We start from the raw sequence: 14,535 nt of genomic DNA, 5'->3' as shown, positions 1-14,535 counted from the left end.
CCAATGTAACTGCTTTAATATTTAAAGGAGATAAAAACTTCTTTTACAGATTTTGTTCCCACAGCATGTGCGCTTTCTCTGTCAGTGGACATATTTGTGTAAATTTTGCAACTTATGCATAATATACATAACCTAATCCCACACGCATGTGGTAATAAGCAGCGCTGGTGGCTAATATTAGTTGTGTGCATATATTCAAATATGAAACCGTCGCGTTCTCAGACTGTTTTCTAGACAAAAGAACGCTTCTGCTGTCGCCACGCGCTGTGACGTCACGAACCAGCCGTTCGAACAGGCGCGCGGGGTTTCATTGTTGTTTGAAGATCGTTTCGCTTGGGACGAAACAGCAAGGAGCGTTTCGGTTTACATCGACGACTTGCACACTGAATTTCCACACTTTTGGATCTCCGCGTGGCTTCTGCTTTGCTGAAGAAGAAGATGAGGAGTTCTACATCCCCCTCCCCCTGTTTCCGGCGCTCTGGCGGAAGTAGCTGTGAGCTCAGGCCTCATACTTCCAATGGCGACCGAAAACTGGCCGAACAGAAAGCGGGAGCAATCGTGGCTCTTCTACTCAGACATTAAATAATTATATAATTGACCAACTACACATAAAGTGCGTCTCCAAACCCCGTATTCTTTGCGCTATGGCCGGTACTGCAGCCAGAAATGGGAGTATTTCACCCCTTGAATCGGGTAAGGCTCAAAAAGTAACATTTAGGAATATTATCAAGAGGTACTTTTCTAGTTTCTTCATCTTTAAGCAAACACTAAACGGTCTCGCGGTGTCCTTTCGCAGAGTTGTGTTACCTGATATCGCGCTATTTGAGCACGGGGCCGTGTCGGGCAGCGGCTGAGGTGAGTTGACTCGAGTCCTCGAGACTTTAATAGTGTTTTTAGTGTTGTGTTTAAAAGATGCTCGTCTGAACCGAGCTCGTTCTCATCTGTTGCAGGCTCTCGTGTGTGAGCTGGAGGAGAACCAGGTGTGTCGCTCGGTTACTTCATTGTGTGTGTGTGTGTGTGTGTGTGTGTGTGTGTGTGTGTGTGTGTGTGCGCTTCCCTCTCGGAGTGAAACATGGATTTGGCAGTGTGCTACTCTTCATTGTCGCTTGTTTACCTTCTCCGCTGTTGTTTTTATTGAGAGAGCTAGGCTTACGCCGGTCTCCTGTCGAGCGTATTAACCCGGCTGATTTGTTTATTTGTCGAAAGCTGCTTCCACGCCGGTTGGATTGGGAAGGAAATGAACACCCGCAATCTTATGAAGACTTGGTAAGTGTTTTGATTTTGTTTCTGGGGCATGTGTTTAATTCTCACACGCGTTCTGATTTGAGATCGGCTTTAAGTGACCGGTTTTGTTCTCCCTTTCCGTTGGTTATATAGGCGCATCATATCTGACAGCTTATAGCGTTATTATTAGGAGCAGTTCTTTGGGGGCTCTTCTGTGTTGTGTGTGTGTGAGTATGTGTGTGTGTGTGCGTGTGTGTGTGTGTGTGTGTGCGTGTGTGTGTGTGTGTGTGTGTGCGCGCGCTTCCCTCTCGGATTGAAACATGGATTTGGCAAGTGTGCTACTCTTCATTGTCGCTTGTTTACCTTCTCCGCTGTTGTTTTTATTGAGAGAGCTAGGCTTACGCCGGTCTCCTGTCGAGCGTATTAACCCGGCTGATTTGTTTATTTGTCGATAGCTGCTTCCACGCCGGTTGGATTGGGAAGGAAATGAACACCCGCAATCTTATGAAGACTTGGTAAGTGTTTTGATTTTGTTTCTGGGGCATGTGTTTAATTCTCACACGCGTTCTGATTTGAGATCGGCTTTAAGTGACCGGTTTTGTTCTCCCTTTCCGTTGGTTATATAGGCGCATCATATCTGACAGCTTATAGCGTTATTATTAGGAGCAGTTCTTTGGGGGCTCTTCTGTGTTTTGACTGCTAACCTGTTATTTAGTGCTGGATTGCAGTTAGGGTGGGGCCTCGTCGGGTTGCGGCTACGTCAGGATGTTGAACCGTCCAATCAGATTTCAGGACTCGTCGTCGGCTTTTTATTTTGCATGTGACCTGCGCTCTGATTGGCTGATAAAGGGACTCAATTTACATGAACTCTCTGCACTCCACCACATGAGACAGGCTTTTATTTATGTTTTCCTGAAGGGTCGTGACCACGGTCAGTTATCTTTTGGGTGTTTTAAGTGCTTACATGTTCCATATTTAACAATACAACTATTTAAAATCTGCATTTAATTAAAAACACATTTAGAGAAAGCTAGACATCTGATGCATCCACTTGGGGTGGGGGGGAGAAAAAATAAATAAATTAAAATATATATATTATTTATATATATATATATTTATGTATTCATATATATATATATTTATGTATTCATATATATATATATTTATGTATTCATATATATATATATTTATGTATTCATATATATATATATTTATGTATTCATATATATATATATTTATGTATTCATATATATATATATTTATGTATTCATATATATATATATTTATGTATTCATATATATATATATTTATGTATTCATATATATATATATTTATGTATTCATATATATATATATTTATGTATTCATATATATATATATTTATGTATTCATATATATATATATTTATGTATTCATATATATATATATTTATGTATTCATATATATATATATTTATGTATTCATATATATATATATTTATGTATTCATATATATATATATTTATGTATTCATATATATATATATTTATGTATTCATATATATATATATTTATGTATTCATATATATATATATTTATGTATTCATATATATATATATTTATGTATTCATATATATATATATTTATGTATTCATATATATATATATTTATGTATTCATATATATATATATTTATGTATTCATATATATATATATTTATGTATTCATATATATATATATTTATGTATTCATATATATATATATTTATGTATTCATATATATATATATTTATGTATTCATATATATATATATTTATGTATTCATATATATATATATTTATGTATTCATATATATATATATTTATGTATTCATATATATATATATTTATGTATTCATATATATATATATTTATGTATTCATATATATATATATTTATGTATTCATATATATATATATTTGTTTTTTTTTTAAATATTTATTTATTTATTTATATTACTATAATTTTCGGTAATGCATGACATAATGAAAGTAAAGGATCCCTTATTCTTTGTTAGGTATATGCCAACAGACATATTGCACCAGACCACCTCTTGCAGATATGCAAGCAGATCGGTCCGATTCTGGACCGAGAGGTTCCGTCTGGTGTGCCAGGAGTCCACTCTCTACTCGGGGCCGGGAAACACTCTTTACTGCGAATGTCGAAAGGTGAGCTTTCAACCCCTTTTGCCTTGGTGTGTTTATCAGTTATCCAAGTCTTGATGTCACCACCGTCTGCCTTCTCTCTACTTCTCTAGACTGCGGCAATAGCAGATGGAAAGCCTCCACGTTTGCGGCCCTTCATAGAGGGAGACCACCAGAGAGGCCTTTAAGCTGCAGGGATGCCAGTATTGGTAAGTACCTTCAGTTATGTCGAGGTTCAATGATAAGGATTTTTAGTTCAATTTAGTTTTCTTTTCTTGGCTATTTTTACTGGCTCAAAGTAAAAAAATAAAAAGGTTACTGTTTTTTTTTTTTTAATTATTGAAGTGAGCATGAAACAGAAGTTAGTCTTTTCTTTCTTACTGTGACGCGTTCAAGTAAAACATCTCTAATGAGGAAAAAAATATAGGGTAATTGCTGCGATTATTTCTTTGTGAAATTGAAATATAACACTATAATAATATACTAATATAGCACTTGTATATCATTGCTCTTTTGTTGGTTTTGATTGCTTCTATTGTCCTCATTTGTAAGTCGCTTTGGATAAAAGCGTTTGCTAAATGACAATTTTTATATAATGTAAATAACAAAACTAAAAAAAATAAGCCCCAAATCAAATAAATAAGTAACGCAAATAAAAGAAATCTCTTCATATAAACAAAATAAGGCTTTGTCTGTGCTCTTTCCATTTAAAATGAGAGGCAACCACTGCATTTTAATCTTGATCCAAACAAAGATGCTGCATACATGCAACATGAGCAGTTTTTAATCTAAATTAGATTGTATAATTTCAAAATTTGAAACAAAAACAGAATGGTTTGACTTCAGTTTTGTGAAACTATGCATAAAAAATATCTGCATGAAACCGAAACAGCAGACGAGCTGAACGAGACGCAGATGCATTCTCTGCCAGCAGGTGGAGCTTAAAGCGTTTCAGCGCTACACTCATGAACTTTAATATGCATTATACAGAAGCAAGATGAAAAAATAACATCTAAACTTTTCTAAAGACAGTAACTTCCCCTCAGACATGCATTCATATAAACCCCTACTCCTAATTGAATCGCGATTTGTTTAGTATCTCAACCGATTTAAATCGATTTTCAACTGGCTTGCGGTTAATCGTTACATCCCTACTTATAAGCAATAAAATCACTAGTTAAAAATGCATATTAATATTTTACGTGATTATTTGTCTATTTAAATGCTCCGTGTCACACCCCATGAATGTTGATGTAAGATGATTAAACTTGATGCAGCACAACTGAATGAATGGCATAAATGTAGCATTGGCCCATTGACTGTTTCCTCTCACTTTGGCTCCTAGCCATCCCTGATCCCTGTTGAATGTATTTGACTTGTGTCTTGGCAAACAGAGAAATTAAATGTTGAGCGCTCTGAGTGAATTTCCTCTCTGTCATTGTAGTGGAGGTGTGCCGAGGCAGAGAGCTCACTGGAGCTCAGCGCTTCAACTCTATCAACCCTGTCAGCAATTATCAGCACATGAAGATGCACAGGAGGATCCTGGGACATCTCTCTGCCGTGTACTGTATCGCCTTTGATCGAACAGGATCCAGGATTTTTACGGTGAGCATCAAAAATCTTTTGGAGTAGCCTCAGGCTCGTCTCTTGGTCTTTGCCGTCTGACACTTGGCCCTGTTCATTTCCTGACCCTCAGGGTTCCGACGATGCCTTGGTGAAGATCTGGTCCTCTTTTGACGGAAGGCTTCACTCCACTCTCAGAGGACATTTTGCTGAGATATCCGACCTTGCCGTTAACTTTGAGAATACCCTTATTGCGGCCGGGAGCTGTGACAAAACCATTAGAGTCTGGTGCCTTCGTACTTGTGCCCCAGTGGCAGTTCTGCAGGGCCACAGTGGATCTATTACCTCTTTACAGGTGAGAGTGCTGTATGACTTTAGCGTCCTTTCCGTGCTTTGTTTTTATTAACGCTAAATCAGTGTAGGAGCTTGGCAAGTGAATTTACCGGCATTAAGTCTTAACCAACCAATGCCGCATAATCCTTCAGAAATCATTCTAATATGCTGATTTGCTGCTCAAGATATATTTCTTATCCGTGTTAAAAATGAGTTTTGACATAGACATGTTAAGAAAATACGTAATGTTGCAATATATTTCTACTGGAAAAAATATCACTGTTTCCAAAAAAATATCAAGCAGCAAAAACACCAAAAATGCCACATTAGAATTAAACTTTGTCTGTTAAAACTGCGTCTGTGCTGCACAGAATTGTGTTCATGATGCAGAATCTTGGTGGTGGTTTGTTTCCTTTAGATGTTGCTTTTTGCCATTACAATAATCTGAAGGCTCAATGCATGGAACACAACTTTTTTTTTAAATAAAAATATTTAAATGGATCAATATATTAAATATAAGTAAATACAAAATTAAATTGCATAGTCACAATAAAACCTAAGACACCTAATCCAACTACAATAATCCAAATACAATAAACACTAAATAATAGTTACAGTACTAATAACAGCAAAGTAGTTGGTATTCTTAGTAGGGATGCAACAATACAGTCAGCCCACTGTTCAATATATACCTCAGTTCGTTTCTGGTGGCTTGACAAATCAGTGTGTTTATTTATATATTTTTTTTGCAATATTCAAGTTAAAATGTGAAAATGTTTCTAAATCCCCCCCCCCCAAAAAAAAACCCTTTTTATTGCGCAAGAAAATGTTTCTAAATCCCCCCCCCCCCAAAAAAAACTCATGTCTATTGCAGAAAAACATGGATTATCATGTCTACTTCAAAATTCTTTTGAGAGAAGTATACTTTTTATTATTTTTTCCCCAAATAGGATAGATTGACCATTATTGAACGCTATAAACCCATGTAATGTCTGTTTCTTTCATAATCATGGCCAGAGGGCACCCTTGCGCAGAAACTCCACATATGCATCAGGAAATCCTTAATATGGACTAAGGCATCCCTATCCGCTGTAGCTCAATAAAATGCTTTGAATGATGAAACATGAAGACATTAAACACTTGACTGACAATATACAGTTTTGTGTTCTTCAAGCCATCTCTGGTATTTTCATAATTAAGTATATTTGGCTCCGACAATGACTGAGAGATGTAACAGGCATCAAGTTCAAATCACAATCTGTTGGTTTTTTTGTATTTGTTTTTTTTTTCAGTACAATTTTTTTGAACTAATTGTGCATTTCGTAAATTGCATAAACGGTTATGATCAAAATAGCATCATTTATTTATGCATTGTTTAATCCAAAGAGCCGAAGCGCCATTCACGCAGATTGCATTTAAAAACATGAGATGCAGTGAAAAGGTGAAACATGAAGACATTAAACACTTGACTGACAATATACAGTTTTGTGTTCTTCAAGCCATCTCTGGTATTTTCATAATTAAGTATATTTGGCTCCGACAATGACTGAGAGATGTAACAGGCATCAAGTTCAAATCACAATCTGTTGGTTTTTTTGTATTTGTTTTTTTTTTCAGTACAATTTTTTTGAACTAATTGTGCATTTCGTAAATTGCATAAACGGTTATGATCAAAATAGCATCATTTATTTATGCATTGTTTAATCCAAAGAGCCGAAGCGCCATTCACGCAGATTGCATTTAAAAACATGAGATTTTTTAATTTAATAAACTTCCACAAATTTGTGATGTGTAAAAGTTTAAACTGTTTTAAAGGGGTCATATGATGTTGCTAAAAATTATATTATTTTGTGTATTTGTTGTACTAAAATGTGTTTACGCGGTTTAAGGTTCAAAAAACACATTATTTTCCACATACTGTACATTATTGTTGCTCCCCTATGCCCCGTCTTTCTGAAACGCGTTGATTTTTACAAAGCTCATCGGTCTGAAAAGCAAGGTGTGCTGTGATTGGTCAGCTATCCAGTGCGTTGTGATTGGCCGAATACCTCAAGTGTGTGACGGAAATGTTACGCCCCTTAACATGTTTTGATGCACTGTCCGGCCGGAGCGTAACATAAAACCATGTCTGCATTTGATCGGAGAAATGACAAACAACAAGTGCTACTCTACACAGCCCAAAAAACTCGCGTTTGAATCATCAGTGGCAAATTCTTTAAATATAAAAAACTTAACTACAGTCTGTGAGTCAGAACAGCCGGGATTGTAGTCTACTCTCCTAGGGTCAGGAAACAGTCCTCCATAAAATGCGCTGCACACATCTGAATATTTGGGTTGAACTGTTCTGGAACAGTTTTGTAAATATAACTTAACCACTGATTTCTAGTCGTGTCCTCTTTTGGAAGACCAAATAAAGTAGTTTCGCTTTCACAACGAAAAAGCATTGCACACGCCTCGAGTGAGCGGAGGCCGGAGGCCTAGAGTGAGCGTAGGCCAGCTTGAGTGAGCAGAGGCGGGCGGGCAGGCTTGAGAATGGCGCGGCCAGCGGATTCGACGAGGGCTTGCGGCAACCACATGTGACGTCCCTGGGCTGGACTCCACTTTGTCCACGGTGAAAGCCGATCCGGCGATCGACAGCGCAAAGTTGATGTATTCCCTCAGCGAGGGATTTTTTTTTATTTTTATTAATTTTTTTGCTGATGGATTTGCTGGGGCAAAACATGTGGACAATTGATCTGTCTGCTTTGAGCTACATGCGCGCTTCGGCACACAGGCCTTTATCGGGGCTAAAAACTTGTTTTTTTTAAACACCATTTTTTAGTTTTTCTGACACTGACATCACAAGTGTTGCCGGTACTGTCCAAAAATAAAGGTTCATTTTCCCACGCACCTTGTTGATCGTGTGAGGTCACACCAGAACAATTATACAACAGCTGTGAGCTACATGACAATTCACTTTGATGTAAACCAATTGCATTCTCAGTAGCGTATTATCCTTAATGATAATGTGAACAGTTGTATCATTTTCATGTGTTTCTATGCTGCTTATACAGGCATGTTGTTCTAACAGGGCTTTCTACTTCTTCTTTCTCTTTGTAGTTCTCTCCATTTGTTAAGGGCTCCAAAAGGTGCATGGTGTCCACAGGAACTGATGCAACGGTGTGTTTCTGGCAGTGGGATGTGAATAATAACTGTTTCAGGTGAGGGCTCTTCAACACGTTAGAATGAAAAGATGAGGAATGGGTCTAGTGTGTCAGAGATTGAGGTTCATTCTTTGTTTCTTTTATTGCTCATCAGTGATCGTCCACATAAATTCACAGAGAAGCCGAGGCCTGGTGTTCAGACGATCTGCTCTTCCTTCAGCCCTGGTGAGATGGACTGAATGTTTGAACTGCAGCTGAAGGGTTTTTTCCCCCTTTTGACATGTGTATGTTTATGTAAGGTGCACATTTCTTTCTCTTTATACAGGTGGCATGTTCCTTGCAACAGGAAGCACAGATGATGTCATCAGGATATACTACCTGGGTAGTGGCAGTCCAGAAAAACTAGCTGAGCTTGACTCTCACACAGTAAGAGCACTCAGTTTTTAGGAATAGTTGAATAATAGACAGATTTTGAGAGAAAATCTCATATGGTGTGCCTTGATTTACAATGTTTTGTTTGATTTATAGGACAAGGTGGACAGCATCCAGTTCTGTCATTCAGGAGAGAGGTAATATTGCTTTCAGCTAAATGAAAACCTTGAATTTAGGTTTGGATGAATTCAGTTTGGTGCATCACTATCAGTTTGCTGCTTGTTCTTTGTGTGCATGTTAACACTTCTTCACACAGGGCCATGTAGTTTTGGATTTTGTTTTCCCTTAATAATAAAAACCTTCATTTAAAAACTGCATGTTGTGTTCACTTGTGTTATCTTTGACTAATATTTAAATTTGTTTGATGATCTGAAACATTAAAGTGTGACAAACATGCAAAAAAATAAGAAATCAGGAAGGGGGCCAACACTTTTTCACACCACTATATATATATATATACATATCCCAAAATAATTATTTTAATTGTTTCTTATTTAGATTTGTGAGTGGCAGTCGAGACGGCACTGCTCGTATATGGCAACTGCATCAGAAACATCAGTGGAAGAGTATTTTATTGAACATGTCTGCCACTCTTCCAGGGTATGAAAAGCCTCTGGAAAACTCAAGCAGATGCTTCATTGACTGTGACTTGATCTCCTAATGAAGTTGCTCCCCCTTTGTTTACCGTAGGTCTGCCCCTTTAACAGAGGATGAAAATTTCTTCAAACCCAAAGTCACTATGGTGTCCTGGGATCGCCACGACAACACTGTCATCACTGCTGTCAACAATCATCTGCTCAAAGTGTGGAATTCCTATACTGGACAGTTGCTACATATCCTTAAAGTAAGACAGTTTCCACTGCTCCGATTTAGTTCAAGGAGTAGTTCACACAATAATGAACCAAAACCTGTGTAGCGAAATCCTGAAAATTTTTAAATATTTTATTTCAAGCTTTTTAACATTAGCAACAAACAAATCAATAAAACAAACAGAGCAACATCAGCAATAATAACAAATTAAATGAACAAAAGAAAGCCAAACATATTGTATTGCATTTTGAGAAAGTTCTTGTCAGTTTTTGTGCAAAATATATGTTCGGTGAACGGTCTGATACTACACTGTCATGTGCTCAGACCAGAGGTTAAAGCATATAGAATGTTATGCTATAAAGAGGTTAATGCATTTCTCTTTACCTCACAGGGTCATGAGGCCGAGGTGTTTGTTTTGGAGCCACATCCCTATGACCCTCGCATCATGCTGTCTGCAGGCCATGATGGGAATGTCTTCATATGGGACCTCATCAGAGGCACCAAAACCATGCATTACTTTAATATGGTAGAGTATCCCAATCATCTTTCAGTTCTGTTTACAGAACTTGAACATCCACTACTTTATTACTGTATCAATCATTAGACATGCCAAAAACTTATCTTGTGATTTTAACTGTTTTTGTGGTAAAGATCGAAGGTCAAGGACATGGTGCTGTGTTTGACTGTAAGTTCACCACTGATGGGCATCGCTTTGCAATGACAGATTCTCATGGACATCTGGTTATTTTTGGCTTTGGTAGCTCTAAGCCTTATGAGAAGGTTTGTATGATATCTAATTGAGAAATCTGAAGTTGATGATTTGACGTCTTTTCATATATCTGCATTGCACCAAGACAACAACTTGCAAGTTTCTATATATCATTTCTTCATCTATTCATTTATTTCTCCAAATTAATCCATAGCTTCCAGACCAGGTGTTTTTCCACACTGACTATCGACCGCTGATCCGGGACTCAAATGGGTTTGTTCTGGATGAGCAGACCCAGCAGGCCCCACACCTGATGCCTCCTCCCTTCCTGGTTGACGTGGATGGTAACCCTCACCCTCCCAGATTCCAAAGACTGGTCCCAGGAAGAGAAAACATTGCAGATGAGCATCTAGTCCCTCAACTGGGCTATGTCGCTACAAGTAAGTTCCCTACTGTTGTCATAACAGTTTTGTAGTGTGTCCCTATTTCAGTGTAGTGTAAATTTTGTTAACGAAAAGTATGACGGAAAGTGTTCGTTGGCGAGCTTTTTTTCCTATGACTAAGACGAGATGATGACGAAACGTCAATAAACGATGACTGACTATATCAACATGCAATATCGTTGACGAAAAAAGACGAGACTAAAATGTTTTTTAAAAAAAATAAAAACTATACCAAAATTCCTTTTCATTTTCGTCCATGTGTCCGATGACTGACTATATCAACATGCAATATCGTTGACGAAAAAAGACGAGACTAAAATGTTTTAATAAAAACTATACCAAAATTCCTTTTCATTTTCGTCCATGTGTCCATCTCCATGTGAGATGTTTAGCTTAAATGAAAGTGTCATTCAGCCAGTCTGTGTTTTGTCATGAGATCTCGACTATTTTGTTTGTGATTATGGTTGCTGAATAAATGCACTTACTCAACCGCTGTTGTTTTAAAGGGGTCATATGACGATGCTAAAAAAGAACATTATTTTGTGTATTTGTTGTACGCGGTTTAAGGTTCAAAAAACACATTATTTTCCACATACCGTACATTATTGGATACAGGGCCAGCTGTATCGTTACTCGTATCGTCAAATCTCTGTGATACATTGTCGTATCGAACACAGCACTAGTTGTGATTGGCCGAATACCTCAAGCATGTGACGGAAATGTTACGCCCCTTATCAGGTTCAGGAAACTTTCCTCCGTAAAATGTGCTGCACACATGAATATTTGGGTCGTTGTAGATTATTATCTAAACACCGACAAACCAGTATGCTGAAGTTCAGCGATCTCCATGTGGTATAATCGGCTTAAATGAAAGTGTCATTCAGCCAGTGTGTATTATCGTCTGTCATGAGATCTCGACTATTTTGTTTGTGATTATGGTTGCTGAATAAATGCACTTACTCAACCGCTGTTGTTTTAAAGGGGTCATATGACGATGCTAAAAAAGAACATTATTTTGTGTATTTGTTGTACGCGGTTTAAGGTTCAAAAAACACATTATTTTCCACATACCGTACATTATTGTTACATTATCCTGTATGCCCCGCCTTTCTGAAACGTGTCAATTTTTACAAAGCTCATCGTTCTAAAAAGCGCTGTGCGCTCTGATTGGCCAGCGATCTAGTGCGTTGTGATTAGGGCTGTGTATCACCAGCAAAGTCACGATACGATACTTATCACGATACAGAGGCCACGGTGCGATACATATCACGATACGGGACTGCACTGAATTTCACCTCAGCAGAATGTAGTAAAACAGCTGTTTATTAAACACGGCATACTATAGTGCCATTTCTAACTATTGGCAGAGCAGGCAGTTGACCTCTGCATTATGAAGGGCCTCCAACAACTTAACCACTGATTTCTAGTTGTGTCCTCTTTTGGAAGGCCAAACAAAGTAGTTTCGATTTCACAACCAAACACAGCATCTCAACGACATAGTTGCGGTGGCTGTGTATCACCAGCAAAGTCACGATACGATACTTATCACGATACAGAGGCCACGGTGCGATACATATCACGATACGGGACTGCACTGAATTTCACCTCAGCAGAATGTAGTAAAACAGCTGTTTATTAAACACGGCATACTATAGTGCCATTTCTAACTATTGGCAGAGCAGGCAGTTGACCTCTGCATTATGAAGGGCCTCCATAACTGTACCACAATACAATATAGGTAGTGGCATGAATACCTCAAGCATGTGACGGAAATGTTACGCCCCTTATCAGGTTCAGGAAACTTTCCTCCGTAAAATGTGCTGCACACATGAATATTTGGGTCGTACTGTTCTGGAACTGTGTTGTAAATACAACTTAACCACTGATTTCTAGTTGTGTCCTCTTTTGGAAGGCCAAACAAAGTAGTTTCGATTTCACAACCAAACACAGCATCTCAACGACATAGTTGCGGTGGCAACAATACTACAGCGAGAATAAAAGTTACGCCTCCTTTCTTTGCATATACATTCGGGCAGTGTTATGCAAATCTTCCCACACAGTGACGTTGATATTTGAAGGCGTGTTTGAACGAGGCGTTTTAGGAGGGTATGGATGAGCATTCATTTTATAAAGAATATCTCTTTGGGTTTGAGACTTTAATCTTTTTGCGACTTTACGGATCTTCTGTATGCACAAACAGCTTTTAACACTTTCTGAAACGTGTCAATTTTTACAAAGCTCATCGTTCTAAAAAGCGCTGTGTGCTCTGATTGGCCAGCGATCTAGTGCATTGTGATTAGGGCTGTGTATCACCAGCAAAGTCACGATACGATACTTATCACGATACAGAGGCCACGTTGCGATACATATCACGATACGGGACTGCACTGAATTTCACCTCAGCAGAATTTAGTAAAACAGCTGTTTATTAAACACGGCATACTATAGTGCCATTTCTAACTATTGGCAGAGCAGGCAGTTGACCTCTGCATTATGAAGGGCCTCCATAACTGTACCACAATACAATATAGGTAGTGGCATATGTTTACATTGGGCACTCCCCACCAGGTACAATATTCAGATTTTTTTGCATCTTGTTTTTAAGCCCATAATTAATAATGTACTCGTTTCTTTTATATTGTAATGTACTCATTCTAATATATTTAAAACAAATCATATTTACATTGCTGGTAGGTTATCATTGCACAAATTAACTTGCGGTGGCAACAATACTACAGCGAGAATAAAAGTTACGCCTCCTTTCTTTGCATATACATTCGGGCAGTGTTATGCAAATCTTCCCACACAGTGACGTTGATATTTGAAGGCGTGTTTGAACGAGGCGTTTTAGGAGGGTATGGATGAGCATTCATTTTATAAAGAATATCTCTTTGGGTTTGAGACTTTAATCTTTGCGACTTTACGGATCTTCTGTATGCACAAACAGCTTTTAACACTCCAAAGACAAAGGAAAACATCGCATCATATCACCCCTTTAATAAAGAAACATTATTGCAATTTGGAATTATTGGAATTACTATTAGGAATTTTACTGTTAAAATTTGTTTGTTTTTGCCAGTTTTCATAAAGTAGACCGAAAGTGTGCATATCTAAGTATTTGATATTAATTTATATATTAAATAGCCTATAATAAATCAGTACACTAGATGAGGTAAAATAAACCATGTGTATGAGTCCAGATTCTATTGACAATAGACAATAAACGATAATTGACTATCAACATGGCTGGGTAAAAAATATCGATATCTCCATTTTAATCAATTCTCATTTTTACGGAACGATATTGATTCTTAACAAGAATCGATTAGTCTAGCCTGTTTTCAGTTAATGGATGGACGAAACATTGAAGGGCACCATCCAATAAATCGCAATAAGCATTGTGCTTTGGTACTTTTAATATGAAAAAGTCTCAGATTCAAATTTATGTCCATTGTATTGCAGTATTCATGCAATAAATGCCGTTTTGGTGCTGTTTATTGTGGAGTGACAGATCGCTGTAGTGCCTCAGTTCAATAAAAGCGGCAGTGCGTAGCGCACGTGAACTAATCATCTCCTCCACGTTAATACCAGTTTCGGCACAAAATAAACATGACTAAACATCCGAAGGTAAGTTAAAAGAAAGAGTACAACTTTACAATCCGTATCTGTCTCATGTAATCGCTCAATCAGTGTTTCAGTTGCGCAAAGACGTCAATATAACA

At 37.7% G+C, this 14,535-nt stretch overlaps 1 protein-coding gene across 1 annotated transcript in view; it reads left to right on the top strand.

Annotated features, from left to right (window-relative positions):
* Positions 1-388: 388 nt before the first annotated feature.
* The window catches only part of LOC107567576 (bromodomain and WD repeat-containing protein 3-like), a 36,796-nt gene continuing 22,649 nt past the window's right edge, over positions 389-14,535 (top strand). Inside the window, exons 1-17 of the mRNA XM_016253267.1 lie at positions 389-693; positions 797-855; positions 951-980; positions 1,207-1,266; positions 3,254-3,404; positions 3,494-3,589; positions 4,825-4,985; positions 5,077-5,298; positions 8,376-8,476; positions 8,574-8,644; positions 8,745-8,845; positions 8,948-8,988; positions 9,350-9,451; positions 9,542-9,695; positions 10,053-10,187; positions 10,313-10,441; positions 10,585-10,810. Of these exons, the coding sequence (XP_016108753.1) occupies positions 645-693; positions 797-855; positions 951-980; positions 1,207-1,266; positions 3,254-3,404; positions 3,494-3,589; positions 4,825-4,985; positions 5,077-5,298; positions 8,376-8,476; positions 8,574-8,644; positions 8,745-8,845; positions 8,948-8,988; positions 9,350-9,451; positions 9,542-9,695; positions 10,053-10,187; positions 10,313-10,441; positions 10,585-10,810 (1,888 nt within the window). The 5' untranslated portion in view covers positions 389-644. The remainder of the gene's footprint in view (positions 694-796; positions 856-950; positions 981-1,206; positions 1,267-3,253; positions 3,405-3,493; positions 3,590-4,824; positions 4,986-5,076; positions 5,299-8,375; positions 8,477-8,573; positions 8,645-8,744; positions 8,846-8,947; positions 8,989-9,349; positions 9,452-9,541; positions 9,696-10,052; positions 10,188-10,312; positions 10,442-10,584; positions 10,811-14,535) is intronic.

The sequence above is a fragment of the Sinocyclocheilus grahami genome, unplaced genomic scaffold (genome assembly GCF_001515645.1).
Source record: "Sinocyclocheilus grahami isolate Dianchi unplaced genomic scaffold, SAMN03320097.WGS_v1.1 scaffold1170.1, whole genome shotgun sequence".
Classification (NCBI taxonomy): Eukaryota; Metazoa; Chordata; class Actinopteri; order Cypriniformes; family Cyprinidae; genus Sinocyclocheilus; species Sinocyclocheilus grahami.
This window is presented reverse-complemented; position numbering and strand designations above follow the sequence as displayed.